Raw genomic sequence first — 20,084 nt, 5'->3', positions numbered from 1 at the left:
TCTGACAGCATTAGATGTGGAAGAAGCAGCACAAACAAGCTAATGACCAGAATCCGGATTATAATAGTGTATCACCACCACCAAGCATGAGAAGAACCTTGTCATGCAGCTTTTTTCCCAACAGACCCGCAAAATATCTTGATGAGCCTGTGGCCAGCTTTGCTTTTGTGATTTTGGAGGTGAATAGATTGTGGTACCCACCATAGACATGTGTGACTGCTTCTCAAACATCTGCTTTTCTCTTGGCTGTGTAATGAGCTATAAATCTGTCTATATAAAACGTGTATTTATTTAAATTTTTATATATGGAGAAGTCTGTGCGCTTCTCGTCTTGTCAGAAAGTGCAGAAATTCTGATCACATTGTTGCATCTCTGACAAGGGCAAGTTCTGATGACTTTATTTGCTGATTTCATTATGATGCACCTTTAACATTTTCCTGCTGCTATTAGCTCATCTCGTTTGGACTGTCATGGGAGGACTCAAGGCAGTAAAAGCAAGAGAACTTTTGTTAGCTGGTATCCGTATCGCTTTAGCAGAAAAAGAATACAAAGATAATGTCAGTAGGTTATTTTTTCCTCATGCTTGAATAGACTGATAGTCTTGATTTTGTCCAGCACAGTGATCCAAAATATTTTCTGTAAAATTGCATATTTTCCATTCAAAGCTTATTCCTTTGTGTGCATGCTGAATTGGTGTAGTGCACTTAGAATTGAAATGATTGATTAAATACTGTAAATTCTGGCCCGTTATCGAGTAACTTTTCAGAGGCTTCAAATGCTACTGCCTTTAAACCTGCAATTTTTACTGTGTTATTCTAGTCTTTTAAAGTAGCTGGGCTCATAGTTCAGAGGTATTGCTGTGCTGCTTGGCATGGACGCAGCCTTTGTGCTCTATAAAAATGGTGTTGAAGGGATGTGATGGTCTACCTGGCTCACATTGCCATCTGTGGTTGTCACTGTTTTGATGTGGTTGTTGCTGTTTTGACATCACTTTATCAGTATTGAACTATGTTCTTGGAAAATGTGTTGTACTTGCCTCATATCCATGGGGCTAGAGGGGATTTATACTGCTATGGATTGTCCTAGTAGATAAGGAGTAACCATTTTTTCATCTTCAGAGATTATGAATATTATGCTTCCCATAAAGAACTGAAGAGAGTTTAGTTCTCCAGCTCCGCAGGCATGTGCCAGTGGAGAGAATTTGCTCTCTAATAACTGACCATCTGTCTGCTATTACATGTTTCAGAAGTTTGGGGTTGAACGTGGTTGATAATGCATGGCGCAGGGTTTCTTCAAGTCATTTGAGCTTAATTTCCACATAATACAGTACACTGGCACATGCTAATGAGCACACATGCAATCAAACAGAATTGCTGATGCCTCCTTTTCTGCCTGTGTGTAATGTTCTTCGGTTGGGCTGAGGGGACTTTGATACCTTCGTACCCATCAGCCTTCTGAAGCGGAATGGCACAGAGCTTCGTTGCAGATGTATGAGCACCAACAGTGCTCATCATGAAGTATCAGCTACTGAATTTCACAGGAGTTTGTCATTTGTAGTTTGTTTTACTTTTGAAGGCACCATCATAACCCTCCATAATGGTGTTAAAGACAAATTAATATAGTGCCTTCAGTTGGATTTTTTTTTTAATGTATTATTTGTTTATAAATTTAAGGATTCAGACAGACTTTTAAATTAATCCCATGTTTCTGCTATAGTAGTTTGAAGAATAAAACTCAGAAAATAGATCAAAATGAGATGGAAAAATCATATAGTCTCAATGATATCCCTTATGGATTTTCAGAGAGTTATTTTATTATTTTGGAAACATTTACCACTTACCATGATTCTGCTTTTTGTTCTTGTTGTTACTTAAAAAGTAATTTATTTCCATTGTCACAGACACTGATTCTGCATAACAGGGCTAGTATTGCTGACTGTGTTCTTTAGCATCTGCTTTGGCTTCAGTACCAGCCTTAAATCTAACGCTATGGCCATTTGCACTGTTGAGATCAGCAAATACTGGATTTGCCTACTCCTGAGCTAGTTCTCAAATAGTGCCATTAGTGAGTCCATCAATAAAAGTGGTGATGTTTAATAAACTTGACTTTCTCTTAGTCAAAAATACACGTAACGTTTTAGAAATATATCTGCCAGAGGTGTTCGGTGCATTAACAAATGTCTCTCCTTTGTTAGGGTGTGCTCTGAAGGGATCTGGCTGCAAAGGAACTGTGCAATGTTTTAATTTGCAGTTGTACAAAATGCTAATCTTTCAGCAAGGAATGTGCGTATTTTCATGAGTGTCCTGATTTTGGTTTTGGTTTTTTTGTTTGTTTGTGTTTGGGTTGGTTTTTTTTAATCAGTGAATACAAATAATTCTAGTGCCGTGACTTTTGCCAGCTGTTCTCACCTATGTCTTGATTACCGAGTAACTGAGGTATCAGTTGCTTCAAGTGGAGGTTTAGCTTTTTTCCCAAGAGGGAGAGTAAGCCATACATCAAGAAGTCAGTGTTTTGGTTTTTATGTTCATCAAGGGAAAAAATGCAGCATATACAAAAATCTGTTAACACATTTAAGCACTATTCACACTATCAGAACCCCTCTCCTTGATTTTTCGCCTGTCAGATACATTGCTGCTTCTTTGCTCATATGGAAAGCTGTCCCACAAAGCTATTGCAGGCGTTTTCCATACCGTTCATCCATATGTTGTGAGTTTAGTGGCTAGTCGTTTTGAAACGTGAATAGCCCCTCATCACTCTAGCTGAGGTCTGTCTTGATCCAGCAGTGTTTAAGGTCATGCAAGGTCTTTTTTTTAATTTCATCACGGTTCAACTCAATCTAATTTAAATTCATGTTGGTTATGCATCAGCCCTTAAGAAGGGACCTGGTTAAATAACACCTGGTGTTGAAAGCACAAAATATAATTTTAAAAAGAGAGGCAGAATTTAAAGTAATAATCCCAGAGCAGCTCTTTAGGGCCGATCATATTTTCTGGGCTTTTTATAATTATGGTGGGTAGCACACTAGGGGTGTGTGTGTGTTATTGGCTGGTATCAAAGCCAAGATTTTCTACACTTACCGAAGACTCAGAACTCTGAAAAAGTCAAATGAAATCTTATTATTGTTAAAGTTGTTTTTAGTAGTTGCTGGACACAGTTTTTATATGTAGCCCAGACATGAATGAATATTCCATATCAGGTCTAACACATTGGTTTTTTAAAATTTAAGGTGGAAAAAGTCAACTTAGAATACAAACTATTGCTCTCCAGAATCTCTAAATCAGGGATTTATAGGCAAAAAAGGATTAGAGAGAGACATAGAGATATATAAGCACTGATTTATTCATGTGTACATGTTGCTGCATTCTTGTGTTTAGGAAAAAAACTTATTTCTAAGTTTGAAAATCTTTCTGAACTTCCAACTCACAACCAATAGCAAAGGCTTGATTGTAACAATTGACAGCAATATTCTTTAGCTGTAAATTTGCAGAGAAATATATTCAGCTCTAATTGGACTATTTCCACCAACACCAATTATTTCTAGGACAAAATTAAGGGTCTTTTGCTAGGTTTCAGTAAAATTATGACCCAAAGCACTGCATGAAAGGCACAATTATAAATGAAAGTTATGCATCTGCTGAATCTACTCCTCCCTCCCCTCAACTGTGGCAGCCCCAACGCTTCAGGCTGCATTTTGCTGAATCTCCTTAATGAACTCTGGGTGAAAAAACTAGAAGCAGAAGCTGGTGATAGGGCTGGTATCTAGTAGACACCTCAGGGTCCTTGCAGCTTTTAAGGAGCTCTTCTATATATATCACTTCAATCATAAGGTTTAATCAAGTATTTTATAGTTTCAGGTGACTGATATGTTTATATCCAACTGCAAACAACAGTCAAGATTGTTATACGATGCCTATCCGAACTGCCTTCTGCAGCTGTAAGGAGCTCACCTTTGTGTTTCAGAGCTGGCAGGTTCCTCTCCTCTGCACATCTTGCACATGAGCCTGGTAAACATTTAGGTTTTCTCCCAACTCCATTCAGGTGAGAACCTCAGGTCAACAGAAAAATCAGGTCTGCCCCAAAGCACCCCAGGGAAGATGAAATAGCTGTGTATCATGTCAGCATTGCCATTTTTCTGACAGTTGATTGACGCAAAAAATGTTGTAATTATTCTGAGATTACAGAAGTGGCAAAATGAGAAGCAGATGTTTCATCTGTTGTCAAGCCTTCCCCAAAGCCAGCCCTCCTCAGGTCTGCTCAGACATGCCTTTTGCTTTTGATTTCCTTAATGAGGACTCTTCAAACATGACAGCCGTGGACTATCAGCCACATAGTGCAGGAGAAAGTTGGTGACCTTGCTCGAACATTGATGAGGATCACAGCAAGCATCAGATGGACCAGCCCATGGCAGGACATTTCCATCGGCGCCTTTGGGAACATGCTGTAACACAAGTTTGTGGTCAAACTGCTGAGTGAGACTTAACTGACGACAACCCATGAATGAACAGCACTGCAAGAGCTGTTGGTTTCTTATTTAGGAGAGAAAAAAATCAGGTCAGCTGCTAAGGACAAAAACAGTGAATGATAAAGAAACATGGAAAAGAAATAAGCTGTAAAATACCAATGGTTTGCTCTTACAGCTAGTTGAATGCAGTAAGGGGTTTTTTTTCCTTGTAAACACTTACTGATCATAACAAATAAAACTTGTAAACATAATACAACTGTTAAGCTTCATTAAATTTGCAGCAGACAATTAATTTTTTTCAGGCAATTCAAAGGGTCTTCTGTAGTACTGATTCAGTTTAATTGAATATATTACCACAAGCAGACAATAAGAAATATATTGAAGATATCCATCTGGCTTGTGCTAAAAACCTTGTGCATTTTGTTTTCTGCGACTGTCACAGGCCTTACTAATTGCCTCATTTTGGCTGTTTTACAATCAGCATGATTTAGCCATTAATGTGATAAAAGTTGTCTTGGTGAAGAGCTTAATATTAAAAAGCATAAATCTCTAGCCTGTGTCTCTTGCCAATTTTGGACTCATCTCTAGCATTATTAGAGTTACATTTTTAAAGCAGAAATATAAATATGTTGACTCTTACGGAGCAGCTTCTCAAGGTACTTTGTCTCTCTGATTCTGATGTAGAGAGTGCCAGTTGGTGTGAAATGTTTGCTCTGGATCATGGTAAATGCAGCAGATTCTTCCCCCCACTTCCCTCCCCACTTTTTCCTTTCTCCTCTGTGTCCATCCGATCCCCAGCCAACCTTCAGACACATCAGGAGTCTTAAAACTGGTAACTGCACAGGTAAATAATGAAGTCAAAACAAGAGGAAATGGCTGATGGCTTATTCAGCCCATAGTGTGGAAAAAATTTCCTTTTTTTAGAAAAGTTGAACCATTATGTCTGTGTACCCTGTAGGGAAAAAGAAAAAAAAAATCATATTTTTGTTCTGTGTTTTTATCTTAAATCCACAGTGTATTGCAGGGTCAGCATTATTGCAACCTCTCCTATTATAAAAAGGGGTTTAGAATAATTCCTTAGAAACCTCAGCTCTGTCATTTTAGGAATTTTCTTGTCCTCTTCCAAAAAAAAGTAAGAGGTTCAGGAGTTTTCAATCATTAACAGAAGATTGGGTTGTTTAGCTCATCATTGAAGATCCAATCCATACATCAGCTGAAAGAGGACATGACCTATAGGACATGACCACAGACTCTTAATGAGATGAAAACAGGTTAATTAACACTTTTCATCAACTTGCTTCAATTTATTTAAACATGATTCATTTCAGAAAGGTTAAAATATTTTTCAGTCTTTGAATATAAATGAAAACCAAACATAAGTAAAATAAAACCATAGATCAAGGACTTCTGCTAGATATTTTAATCAAAATAAATGTAGTAGATTTGATTATATGTGTGTGTTTATGTATGTGATTGCATATAAAACATAAGTAACAAACTGTTTTATCCAATAGTTAACTTGATAAGTGAAGAATACCAGCCAGAATTTATTAACTGGAAATTACTATCAGATCGAGGGCTGTTACAAATTCATATGAAAGGGAATGCGTTCAGCCTAACTTTTTCCACGCATTTCCCTGGCTGTTGCAGAGGGCTACTTTAGCCCTTGAAGAAGAGCTACAACAAGTAGTAGGAAAGCTGAGATCTGTAGGAAGAGCCAGGATGGTAGGACCCGGTGAAGGAGGCAGTTCCACCATGCAGAGCACACCAGAAGTGTGCCCAAGAGAGTCAGCTTGGAGGTAGCTGAGCTGATTGAACTCTCCTGTGTCAGTGGTTCTGGTGATCAACAGTTCATGCTGCTGGTTCTGCATATGCATGGGCTACATAAGAAGAAAGGAGTCCAACTGGCCTTGGATATAAGGGGTCATTTCTCAGTTGCTGCAGCTTTGTGTGGGTTAGTGGAGTTACCAGGGATTTCTGGCAGTGGAAGATGTATCTCCTCAAGCTTTTCGTTTCACTGAACCATTTTGGTTTCTAGCAAATGAAACATGACAGTTGTCCAGCTGTGGGATGTGATCCCATGTCTTTTCTTTGCTCAAGAAAATCTTGCATTGTGAAGTCTACTAACATTATGATTTTCATCTTCATTCCAAAGGAGGATACAGTTTGTCCTTCTCCAAGTCAGCAGTGGGATGGACTTCCAGACACGAGTTTCATGCAAAGTCCATAAATCTTGGGTAAATTAGGGCAATACTCTAAGAGAAAACAATACAACAGAGAAAACTGAGATCATTGTAGCCTACAGTCCCATTGTGCAAGATGGGGCAGCGCTCCCTAGAGCCACTTCTCTCCACACCAAAGTAATTCAGTCTGTCTGTGCAGTTAGGGATAGGGGAAATAATGATCTAAACATGACATGCATTGAGAAAGTGACTGCAAGTCTCTATTTCAAGTAAAAATGAAGGAAGCAGTGTGGGAGAATAAAGTGGGACAGTGATGATGACTATCTTACCCTAAGAACTTTATATCCTTGAAAACAGCGACTAAGAACAGACTGGCCTGAAGGCTGTGTTTTTAACATCAAAGATACAGAGGAAGTGTTTAGAAAGCACATTTTCTGTCGTAGGAGGAAGAAGTGTAAGAGTGTTGAAGAAAATAATCTGGGACAGTACTAGGGGAAATATCAATCCTTTTGTGTGTTTTCTCAGGAGCATTTTTGGAAGCAGCTTAGCAGAACCAAACTTCTGAGGTTTTGAGCTGCTCTGACTTTTTCTGCCTGAGTCTAGCTGGATTGCAAACAGGTTACTCAAAATTGCTTATCAGATAATAAATGCCAAGTGGTACATGGATAAAGACTATAAATGGTTGGTTTTGACACATCAGAGAGTAACTAAAGTGCTGCTGAACTATTGAGGTTGTGGTTGCAACATTAGGGACTCCTGGACCTGATTTTCCTCTCTTTTAATGCAACTTAAGGAAGATTATATACAATCCCATCAAAGTTAATATGGAGACTAGAGTCCCTTGTCTTAATCTCATAATTGAGATGGCAGAGAGAATTTAATATCAGACACCACTGGAATAGGTTAAATTCTAGGTGTGCTGTGTCATAGCATTCAAGCCAGTCATTTGGGAATACAACATGAATACAAATGTCTATGACTCAAAAGCAGGTTGACTCTGCAATACAAGGCAGTTTTGTCAATGAATTGGCTGGTCATGGCTTGGGCTGGTTCTCTCTCTCTCTGTCACACATACATTTGGAATACGAATTTTGCTTTCATCAAGTTTGAAGTTTTTAAGTGTATCATGAAGAACTTGTGATAGAAGTTGTAGGTTTTGGTGCTGTGTCTTCTTTAGCTACAATGGGAAGATATGTAAATAATAATATTTATTAGAGCTTATTTAGGAAGTCAGCAGTATTTCATCAGTGAAAGTTTGAGTGCACAGTAGAAAGTCTCTGTAAAAATCCAAGCCTGAATCCATTAGTCCTGGTAACTAAACTGTTTGGTGCAGTTGATGATGAGCATCGTTCCCTACAGAAAACAGTCATGAGTGGGAGTGTCGAGGAGAAATATTTCAGACCATGGCTGAAGCCCTAGCAAAGCTGTGTGCTGAAGGCCAAACTCATCCATCAGTGAAACCAGGCTGAAAGGAGAGATGGTAGCACTGACGTGCTATTTGTTCCTCCTCTTCTCTGTGTGTATCTTTGCAAGTTGGATCTTGACTCTCATTTTGAAATGATTTATATAAGAAAAACTTGTGGTTAATTTGAAGGAAAATGCCACATAGTGGGAGAAATGTCAGGGACATTTTTAGTGATGCGCTCTTTTGAATATTTATTCAGCAGTGTAGTAACTGGGGATTTTTAGTAAGTTATAATGATGAGATGAACTTGCTGGTTGTTAGTTTTATTCCACACGTGATCCTGCATCCATCCTGCCTCTTCCCTTAACATCAGGACCGGGGCTCAAGCAAGAAAGCAAAACAGTATCAGGTCCCTCAGAAGAAGAGTTTGCCTTCCCAGTGTCTCACTGATTAATTGAAATATGGAGACACGAGTCATTTCCTTGCAAGAGAGCACAGATCATTGAGACATCCTACCTTTACCGGGAAACAAATTAGATCTTTGTGGCCCAGAATATTTTTTTTTTCAAGGTTTGTTTTATTGCTTCTGTTCTTACTGTTGCTTGCTCTGTTCAGAAATAGGTGTTTATGCTTCAATCTTGCCTGTGGTAGCATGGAAGTCTCATCAGGGTTTCAAGAAAAAGTTAAATAAAAATATCTGCAGTGCACAGTGGTGTAAGAAGACAAAACAGTTTATAATGAAGGTGTTATTTCCATTTTATAGGCTGGGCAAATAAGGCAGCAGAGACTTTTAATGACTTGCTCAAGGTCAAACAGAAAGTAAGGAGGAGAGCTCATTTTATTTCCCCTCACTCTGAGGTCTGTGCTCGTGCAGGATTTCACCCCACAGAGCAGCCTCGTGCTTCACTCTACTCTTCCCCCTCTTTTGCTTGTCTGATTCTCTTTTTGATGGAATTCTGTTAAGCTTAATTGTTCACATTTACTTGTGATTCAAACTCTGAGAATTTAAACTAGTGCTTAACAGACTGTCTTCCCTGCTGTTCTTGCCCCTAGCAGGAGCTATGTACAATCCTTGGATGTTACCAGTAACAACAATAATATTTTCTAAGTGTTTAATTTATTAAAAAGTTTGACTTTTTATCTTGAGGTTGACCTTTTTAGAGCTGACCTGACAGGATTTTTTTTCAAACTGAAAATAAATTTTTTAAAGTTATTTGCATAATTGGTTGTCCTACCTGCCTGCAGATTGTCGTGCCTTGTCCTGCCAAATGCATAACAACTTCTTAATTATGTCTTATTGTCTGGATGTTTTTTCTTGAGGCACTAGAGAAATGCCCAGATTTCTTTTTGGTGTAGACTGTAAATATCTTGGGAATTTTAGATCTTTCTTTTGTGTAGTAGAGTCATTTCTCTATGGGAGCTATTTGCAAGAACTTATACTAATTATATTCTAATTATAAGATAGCAGGAGCAGATGCCACTTTAGAGAAATACATTGGTTGAAGGCACTGAGTGGATGGATAGAGCAACCCACCCAGCAGATAAGCCATTATAATAATAGCAAGAGATAGACACTCTGTGTGGTCATTTTTCCTATTGATGGGTAGCCATGAGTGCAAGTGGGACACTCTCTGCATTGGTCTTGTGGTTTTTATGTTGAATTTAGTGTTCCACTGAAGATTCAGTCTCTTTAATAAATAAATACATTGGTACCTTCTAAAATTAGTGAATCTTGATAGCCCACTTTCTGACAATTTTTTGTTTATTTGAGATCTGCTAAGAGTTGGAGGGAAGAAGGGCAAAAAGAAATCATATTTTAGAAATGTGGAAAGTTAGAGTAAGGAATTAAATCCTGGTTGCTCGTTAGAGCTTAACAGCACAGACCCACCAAACCTGACGGTTAAAGCATCTGAAAGCAGCAAAGAACCTGCTGAACTGGAATGGGTTTGTGTTGTAGAAGTAAAGTTGAGAAATAGTAAAACAGCTAAATGGCAGAAGTTTGACTTTGGAATTCTTCTTGGTGCTTTTTTCATCTAATAATGATGTAGGTCGTAGTTCTCTGCCTCCATAATGAAGAAAGTTGCAATCAGAATGATATAGCAAGGACAAAACTCTCTTGTTCTTTTGTGGATATAAGAGTTTTCCTCATCCATACAGGGTAATCCCTCAGGAGACATTGGACAAACTTAGTTAGCAATGGAAATACTTGGTATATTCTGCTGATACATGGCATGGGGCTCAGAGTTTCAAAAATAGGTATTCGTTCTGATACCTAAGTTATGTTTCTAAATGCTGGCCTTTATAAAGTCTCTCCAGTCACCATTCATAAGACAGGTCTTACAAGGGCCAGTAAATAAAGTATGCAAAGCACGCAAAAAACCACAATATGTTCTAAGTTTCTTATTAATTGCAGCAAGAATCTGTAGCTTCATATCACAGAAATAAGATCTTAGATTCACTGCTTTTCTTATTCTGCAGCAAACTGAAACTCACAGGAAAAACAAGGCAAAAAAATCCCTAAAACCAAGTACAAAAGAGACTGCAGTAAGCCTTGACTCTTGACCAAATGAAAACTAAAAGAGGTGCTTCCCTTTGGCTGTTTTTATAATACAGTTTGAGGGCAGTTGTGGGCCTGTATTTTTTACTGCAGCACATGATGGCCAAAATCCTAATGTAAGGAAGATAGTGCCTGAAGTGAGGGGTATCCCTTAACAGCCACACATGCATATAATAATGAAAATAAACTTACTTTAGGTTATATGTAGATATATACCAGAATGATACTGTGACATTCTCTATGTCTGTGTGTGTGTATAGCTCTATAGCAATATAGTCTGATTATAATAACAAGCATATCACTGTGAAATAATTGTATTAATTTTGATAATCAAGAGGTATTATGTCTTCCTGCAAACTGCATTATCATATAAAATGGTATTTATACAGATACCTGCATTGAAGCAAGTACGTGGGTTTTACTGACGCTGGGTAAATATATTGATATAGAAGTTTAGTGTAAAGGTTTATTTTAACCAAGTTAAAACATATTGGACATAATGCAGAATAATCTTAAATTTGCCTAATTTCTTAGTATTAATGTAATATTAATTTTTTTTCCTGTTTTCAGAGGTATCAGTAGGTGCTCCTGCCTAGTTGTCCTTTCCAATATGAATGGTGACGTGCTGTGTTCACACTGGGTACTTGGGAAGATGAATGTGTCTTGGACTGTGTGATAAACGACCTGTATGCCAAGACTTGCTTATTCTAAGACATTCATGACATGTGCAAGACTTGATCTGGGTGATGTTAAGGATGCTTAAGCTATGGATCATTTACTGGGAAACTGGAAAGTCCAGCTAGTGATTTTCATACTATTCTGTAAGTTTGACAGCTCAAGATCCATCCATTCCTAATGACTCTTAACTTGGGATTTATTCTTGCCTGTCAGCTAATTCCTAACATCTTGGTCCCGATGAGGAGAGTGTAGAAAATAGACATAGAACTCAGATAGGAAAGATGTGAAACACATACTATATCATAAAAATGCAAAGGCTGTGCCAATCACTTCATAATTTTGCAGTTTGAATGCCTGCATGTTGTATTATTGCTGCTCTGCCTCTCTTTGAAATGTTTTTTTATTTATGATCATTACTATTCAAAACATAATTAAAAGTGCCAGAAATCAACCATTTCAGCAGGATAAACTATTCAAAAGGGCAAAATGCGGTTGGCCACTGTGTACATGGGCTGCACGGCAAACTGCACGTCATTACATTTGCACAATTACCTCTGCCTTGTGTTACCAGGAGAACAGTGATTGATCCTTGAGTGACTTGCAATTTATCAAAGATTAGATATGATTTCTCCTGTATCTGATTAACCTTCTGTCTAAGATGGCCATCATTTTTGCAATGACAGTAGATTATTCCATACTTGAAAAGATGGATATCAGCTAGTTGCAATCAATAGCTCACAAAAGGTAACACCTTGAATTCACTGGCTTATCTATAAAGTGTGTCACAAATGGTTCAATCGTTTGTCAAAAATACTGATTTCATTTAAGGCACCTCTGAAGTGAAGTGGCTTTTATTTTAGTCTGAAATGCAAAGAGATAGAGAAGGTGTTTGGGTTTTGTAGTGTAATCAGGCACTGTTGCATGCTGCTATAAAGAGCAAGTACACATTTCTGTGAGTGACAGATTTGATTGTCATTCCCAGACCCCATTACATATGATTTTGTCACAATTGTATGGAGAGAGCTTGATTTTATAAGATTGCATTGCACTAGGTAAAATGGAGGTTAAAATGAAGTATTGTGCCCTCTTGTTATTTAAGTAACACTCCCTGTACTCTCGGTGGAGTGGAAATATTTTCATATATTTTGTCTTTGAATTTGCTATAATGGCACATCTTTCCTCAGTATTCTTTGATGCAATTCCATTCTTAATGTGTTTTCAGATTTAAATTAACCTTCATTCATTATTCAGCCACACAAAGAATGCATATTTGAGTATGTAGAAATGCAATCCCTTGATTGACTGCCTGGTCCCTGTCTGGGAGGTGGGAGGCATTAATTCCTGGGAGGGAGACTCTTACATCAAGTTTAGACAGTTTTCAATCTGTGGGAAGCTCTTTTTCAATGTCAGTTTAAGAAATATGTTAATAACTTGTACCTCGACTGCAGTTCAGCTCTGAGTGAAGCTGAGAAGGAAACTGCCATTCTGGAAGGGGAATCTTCAGCAGCTAGATGGGCAGGTTAGTTAGGAGCACAGTCACAAGGAACAACATCTAACCTCTCTTAAAAATACCTTGCCCACAGTACCAGAAAACAGAGGCTGTCTGAGAGAAAGGGGCACACATGACATGCTGAAGCACCTATTTAAAAATAATTGCGTTTCCCCCACACCGCTGTGGTTCTGGTATGTAAGATTGAAGTCAAGTAAACCACAAGATAAGGGTCCTCTTTCAGGAAAGCAATTTTAGCGTGTCCTAAATGCCTAGTTTAACTGAGTGTATTGCTGAATCAGAGTCTCCACTCTTCCAGGAAAGGTCAAATGTTCCACCCCTCCTTTCCTTAATCCCTGTTAAATACATGGCCATGTATCACTGCCTTCCTTGCCAAAGATCAGTGCTGCCTGATTACGTGGAAAGATCTAGACCACTTACCACATACATTTCTAGAATCAGAAAAGTCACTTTAGTCCCAAACCTAAATTTTCTTTTCTAAACTGATAATGTCCCTTTTGCTTTTAATAAGATTACATTATATTAGGCTGAACTACCATAGTACACACTAGAGGATACTGTAAGTGCTGCAAAATTTTCTGTTAAGAAATGTGCCTTATAAATCAGTGATTTGTCTGGTAAGTGCACATGTATAATAGCTGATTATATGGAGAAGATTTACATTGGCATAAGAACCATGTGCCTCTTCCTGAAAGCATATATGACTCATCACAGTTCATGTCTGTGGTATTGTAAAGGCCAGATATTGTAAATTCTTTGCCTTTCCCTGTTTCTTTTTAATCTTGATTTTGTCCATGCCCCATAAAGTACTCAAGCAATCTATTAAGATAACTGCAGTTTACTATGCTAATTCATACTGTGTTTACTTCTTCACTGGTTATTAATATCTTTAGTTCAGGGTCATATTTTCCTTTCTTCAGATTTCTCGTAGTGCCTGATGGTGACCAGAGCACTAGGAGCTCTCAGAAGCTTTGCCAGTCATCAAGTCTCAGATGCTTTTGACTTTATAGTCTTGGATAAATGTTTAATTCACAAGTAGAAGAAACATAAGAGCATCTTTGAGTATTTGTATATTGGAATTTGATTTTTCGATTACTCATAGAAAACATCTGATTCTACCTCCAAGATTGATTTTTATTTTCTCCAGACATGATTTGCCTTGAAATCAATACAATAAGGTAAAATGTCATTGCAAATAGAGGACATCAATCTGCAATGCACTTATTAACTCCCTCTAGTTAAAAACCAAAATGAAAACAGTAAACATGCTGGTATTCCAAAAAGTGAAAAAGTGAATCCCAAATACTTGAGTTATAGTTTATCCACAAGAAAAACCGATCTTAAAAACTTGTACATTAAATGGTTTTTGCAGATAAGTAAAAGTGTAGGTAGAACTTTAACATTGTAACGCTAATGGCTGTTTAAGAGAATTAGGTAATTAGATGGTTAATCAAACTTGAAACGCATGCTTATCTGCCTAGGTCCACATATGAAGTATCAGCAATGTGAATGGAAATTCAGCCCGAGGAAAGCAGCACTGTTTTCTCTCATGTTGGATGCAGCCGTGTGTGCTTGGCATCGCTTGCCTTTGTCTTAGCTGCTTGTTTGAAGCATCTGGTAATTGAACATAAACTCTTGCACTTGAGCATTCATGCTTGAACCTGAAATTACCTTGTCATCCACACTGGCTTCCATTAAACAGCTAACAGATGCCCTGGCATGCTCCTATCACAATACATGATGCAGAGTCAGAGCCTCATATGCTGAAGTGGCTCTGGTCTGTATGGTCTCCTCTTTTCCAGCCTGGAGTCAATGTCCTCTCTGCATTCTGCAGCAGCAGCTCTGGCCATTACGTATCTGAGCTGCTTGCTGCTATTTAACTCAGACATGCCCTCTGAGTATAATACACAGGATACTAATATTTCTTATGTACTTGAAGAAAATGTACATAACCCTCAGCAAAAGCAAACACTTTTTTTTTTTTTTTCCACCTAAAAAATCAAACCGTGTTTCTTCGGTCCATAAGTAGCTGTTGCAGTTTTCACTGGCTGACTTATGTCCATTTGCACATTCTTTCCCCTCCAAACCCATGAATATTTACAAGGTACTTTGGCTATATAGGCAAAAGAATAAAGGGGAGAAGGACATATGTGGCAGACCTTCAATAAAGGGGTTTTTTTACAAAATTTCCATTAGCTTCAATTAACCAAACGTGGCAGCATGGAAGTGCAAACAAACTTTGAATGAAGTGAAATGGGCAAGGCTGGAAGAAGAAAGGAAGAAATAAGCCTTTGCAAAATCTTGCAAAATTTCCCTTGTAAGCATAACAGTCTGAAGGCACCATTAATTTGGGAGAGGAGTTCTGATTTCTTTAGTTTTTTACCCTGGATAAGTATGTCAAAACCTGAATATTCCATTCTCTTCAATCTCCTTTGACTTCTTCCCCCTGTGCCAGGAGAGATGTCTAAATAAGCATTTAACTATTAGGTGCATAGGTTTCAGAAACCAGCACTGGAAATCCTGGCATAATCGCTTTTTTTGAATTTGTCTCTAAGATGCTCAACTCCAGTGATTTCAAGCCAACAACAGGAGCTGTATCTCCTGAGAATGTTACAGTTCAGTCTTTTATTATAGTAAAATACTCTCTATTCCTTCAGTAGCCAGGGCTGGCAAAGCATATCTCATTGTTTACTAAGCACTTCAATATCATTAAATGAAAGGCACTGCGGTTTTTAGCATCGCTGAATTCCTTCCCAGCGGAGCAGAGCACGCAGCCTCCACAGCTGAGCCAAATTGGAAATGAGCATGTTTGGAAATGGGATGCCAAGTAGCCATCTAACACAAACGGGTCTGCCTGTCTCTAGGTGGAAAAAACTCTTCGGTCACTTGAAATCTTGCCAATGGGCACAAAACATGTGACAGCAGTTCTTGCTTTGCCCTGGTCCTCTTGTATCATTCAAAAGATGCTTGCATGCTCTGGACAGACCTAATTTTTTTTTAGCATTATCTCTGTCAGTCTCTGATTCTTTTTATGTCACTTATGTCATGCCACTGTATATTGTGTCCTGCTGTGCCATGTCCTCCAGATCAATATGACACAACAGAGCACTGCGTGAGCTACCACAAGCAAACACAGCGGTGCAAAGCTGTTTATCCTAAGCAAGTAATCCCTCCTAATGGACACCCAATCAATATAAAATCAGGGTGGGATGGTTTCTTTTCAGGTTAGATAATTGTTACCCTAAGACCATACCCGGGATGTCTGCAGCCTGCTGGTTTGCAGCTCAGAAATGCACCACAGCTTCCCAAAATAAGATGCAAAACAGAGGCAGGACTAACAGCTAATGACAGGTTCCCTTTAGCAGGGAATGAGGGACAGAAGTGAAGCAATTATGGCCTTCCTGCAGGTGGGAAGTGCTGCTCAGCTCCCATTCTTCTAACAAACTGAAAACTAGCGAGAGAACTTTCTTAAAATCTCTTGTAATATAAACCAAATACATTAAATCAGTCAGAAATGCACAAAATTCATTGCAGTAATAAAACTATGGGATGTAACACAGAACAAAAGCAGGTAAGAACAGCTCAGCCTCAGTTCACCCCGCTAGTGAGGCCAGGGTCCACGGCAGTGGCATCCAGAGCTGTCTGGTGTGGCTGTGTGGGTCTGCTCCAGCTGAGGACCATCCTCATGGGCTTCCACAAGGCTCAAACCATCTCAGCTCTGATGACGAGCTGCAAGCTGAGCCACTCCATGAGCTGCCAGCCTGGCTGGCATGCACAGAAAACGGCACATAGAACAAAAAAGTGCTGCTTCTATCACACGCGAAGTGTGCTCCTTAAAGCGCTGGCATGAAAAGACAGCTGAGAGGGAGCTTTCCCGTTTCCCTGAGGCTCCAGTGACACCTACAGACAGTCACTAACCGCTCTGCAGAGGACACATCCTGGCATATGCCATGAAGAAAGATCTCGTTCTCTGTAGCAAAGCCAAGCCCAGGTCAATGTGAACTCACGTCTGCTGTCGTTGTCTTTGCTTTACATGGACACCTATGGAATATGTTGGCATGGACAGTGTATTTTTTCCCCATTTCCTATTTGAGACTGAAAACAGATCCTTTTTCCTCCTGATGACAGAGGGCTTTTCATCCCTTGAGTGCATTTCCGGTGGCATGCCAGACAAACTTTCTTGGGAGTGATCCTGAACAATTTTGCTTGTTTTTTTGTCTATTCTTTCTGCAGGAGAACTGGGAGCAGCCAAGCGCTGCTTCCCTCTATGGAGGGTTTAGCCAGCTTTAAGGGTGACATTACTATTAGAAATTCTTACCCTTTTTCTGCAACTGAATCTTTCAGCCTTATTTATGAAACTATATCAATATGCATCCTAGTGCTCTAAATATGAATATCAGCTCAAAATGTCACCAAAACCACTTTTTTTTCCTGTAATTAACTGTCCTTGGCAATAGAGCCTTTTCTAAGCAAAGGCATCTGAGGAAAATAACCTGCACTTGGCAGGGGGAAGGACAGTAACAGAGCATTAAGATCAGTTCTCCCTTAGTGTCTGTCTGCCTAGATTGCTTCTCTTGCTGTGCAAGTGGACAATAAATAAATGAGTAGCTAGCTCAGGAAGAAACAATTGGGGTTTTTTTCGTTTTTGACTTGGATGTTAACCAACAGAATTCTGGTATCATTAAAGCACTCTCCACAATTTAAAAACCGCCTGATGTTACAGGTTTTGAAAATGCAAATCTAATAATTTTGATTACCACTCAGCTGTGTATCGCTAAGGTGTGCCTACACTCGGCTGCCCTCAATTGGCTTCTGAAAAACATTTTCCATTTGATGTTCTGCTAGGGCTATTAAAGTGGGGGAGGGGATGTTTGTTTTCCAGCTTTCCCAGTCCTTGAGAAGAGATGGGTAAGCATTTTTCTTGGGCTGATTTGTAAAGTGCATTGCTGGGGCTGGCGCTCCTGCTGAACATGGCTTGGGTCAGAGCCCTCCCTGTGCATCATCTGTCACCAAGCTGTATCAGCCATCCCATAACCTGGTGTGTTCAGCTATTAGATAGCAATGCTTCTTGACATGATTGGATTGAAACCTGGGGGCCTGATTTTTAGAGGCACCAAGCTCTTGCAGTTCCTATGATGTCCACAGGAGCTGTGCTAAGCTGCTTTTGAAAGCAGATCTTTAGCAAACCACCCATGTTCCATTCTTAAGATGCTTATAAGCGGTATGTATTGCAGCAGGAAGAATCAGATTTATGGTGTGGACTTCTTGCCTCTTGCAGAAAGTGCTGTGGAGGCGAGGGTTAGCTACAGCAAAACCTCGGTATTGACTCTTGTTAAGGACCACGGCTTACATGGATCATTTTGGGACCCATGTAGGAGAGCTCAGGGCTTTGTGGGAGGCATTCATTTCACCTCGGAGTCATGGCCTTCATAAATATTTCATATGGGCTTAAAGTAGGGCAGAGGTTGAACTTCTGATGTTGAAAGGCTTTTCAGTAAGTGATTCTGTGCCTGAGCCCCACTGCAGGTGTGGGTGTTTCTGTAGCATCCTGAGCTGGGGATGCTCCTGGTCTTCTGAAGTTTTAGTAGCAGCAATCTCAAGTGACTGTAAAATCCCAACATACCTCACTTATAATCAAAAACAATGTCATAGGTCTAGGCAAGAATTTAACACTCTTTTAATAACTTGCACTTACACTGCTTTCCTCCTGAGAAACTTAAAATGTTTTACTTTTATTAATTAGTTAAGCCACATAACATCTACTCTGGTTCTGCTAAGAGTTGTTCTATTTTGTTGGAAGTGAAACCAAAATATAGATGAATTAAATTTGTCCAACATAATACAGCCAACTGCCTGAGGACTCGATCTGAAGCCTATTCAAGACAGTGATTTAATCTTTTTCACCACCTCATGTATGCTTTTGGTAAGGTCTTTGAAAATCCAGGAACAGCTTCACACGCCCTGAATTTCAGTGAATAGTTCTACTCAGTACATATCTTCGTTGCTGTATCCTTATTATTTTAGCAGAGAATTAAGCAATTGGCCAATAGTCCCTGGAAGAAGTAGTTAAGGTTTTGGTTTCATGTACCAGAGAATGAATAATTCTTGTAGTATTTTAGCATGACAGCTGTGCAGAAGAGACTTTTGGAATAAGCAAAAATATCTATCTGTATATGATTTTCAGACTTTTGGTCTCATTGTTAAGCAATATGTTTTCTTCTTTTCATTTCCTCTGAGACCCTGTAGAAAAAAATCATGACACTTTTGTCAACAGAAATGAAAGACAAATGTTAACTTCAAAGGCAGAGGGAGTACATGAGCACAGATAGGAGCTGAAATCTGCATAATGTGTCATGGCTCATCTTTCTATGCCACCATTTTGCTTGTATTGTATGACTAAAATGAAAAATAGACTATTAAACCAGTGGTGAAGGATCCATGTGAACTCCAGCTGTGAATAAAGGATCAGTCCTGAAGCCCAAGGTGGAGCTGATATGTGCTGCTGCCTGTATTTAGCAGACAGAACTTGCTGCGTCACACGTACCTGCAGGTTTTGGGGCTTTCCTTTGCAAATGTCATGTTTAGGACAATGCCCTTTCTCACCTTTTCTTTGCTTCACCTTCCCAAAATACTTGCCCACCAGGTCAATGGCATCTCGTGTAAGACCACAGAGGTCCTAAAAATCTCTACATCTCTCTTCCCTTCTCAGAAGGACAGGATTAATGTCGGGTTTTCCGCCTTTTTTTTCTTTGTTCTTTGTAGATCCAACCCGGGTTATGGTGTCACCTTTCAGCATGGATGTCACTGTTGGAGAAAGCATTGTCTTGCCCTGTCAGGTATCTCATGATCACTCGCTGGATATCATGTTTACCTGGTCATTCAATGGACACCTGATAGACTTTGAAAAAGATGGGGATCACTTTGAAAGAGTTGGAGGGGTAAGTATTAATACTAAAGCAATCTCCTCACAGTAATAAAAGTAGGTAACATAGAAAAGGGCTACTAATAGAAGGAATGGACTTGACTAAGTTAGTAGTAGGAGATGTCATCTTGTGTCGTATAGAACAAGATCATGAACATTGCCAGTGTAGTACTACATTATAGTGGGTGTAAAGTTGTGTTGGTTTCTTAATGACAGGGCTTGAATCTGCTTGCGTGAACGATGCATTCATGTTGCAGTAGGATGGAAGTCAGAAGACCGATAATATGTTTTCTCATTGCAAAAAACTGCCTTCTCGTTCAAGGAAAAAGTCCATAATAGATTTTCTCTGGCTGTAACGGTGAAAGAA

The 20,084-nt window shown here is 39.1% G+C and overlaps 1 protein-coding gene across 12 annotated transcripts in view; it reads left to right on the top strand.

Annotated features, from left to right (window-relative positions):
- LOC136105736 (contactin-4) overlaps window positions 1-20,084 on the top strand; it is a 335,594-nt gene that overhangs the window by 299,628 nt on the left and 15,882 nt on the right. For all 12 annotated transcript variants that reach the window (XM_071813202.1, XM_071813201.1, XM_071813208.1 and 9 more), the window contains one exon: window positions 19,558-19,733. In XM_071813202.1, coding sequence (XP_071669303.1) covers window positions 19,558-19,733 — 176 coding nt within the window. The remainder of the gene's footprint in view (window positions 1-19,557; window positions 19,734-20,084) is intronic.

The sequence above is a fragment of the Patagioenas fasciata genome, chromosome 10 (assembly GCF_037038585.1).
Source record: "Patagioenas fasciata isolate bPatFas1 chromosome 10, bPatFas1.hap1, whole genome shotgun sequence".
Taxonomy (NCBI): Eukaryota; Metazoa; Chordata; class Aves; order Columbiformes; family Columbidae; genus Patagioenas; species Patagioenas fasciata.
Note: the sequence above shows the minus strand (reverse complement) of the source record. Positions and strands in the feature narration are given on the sequence as shown.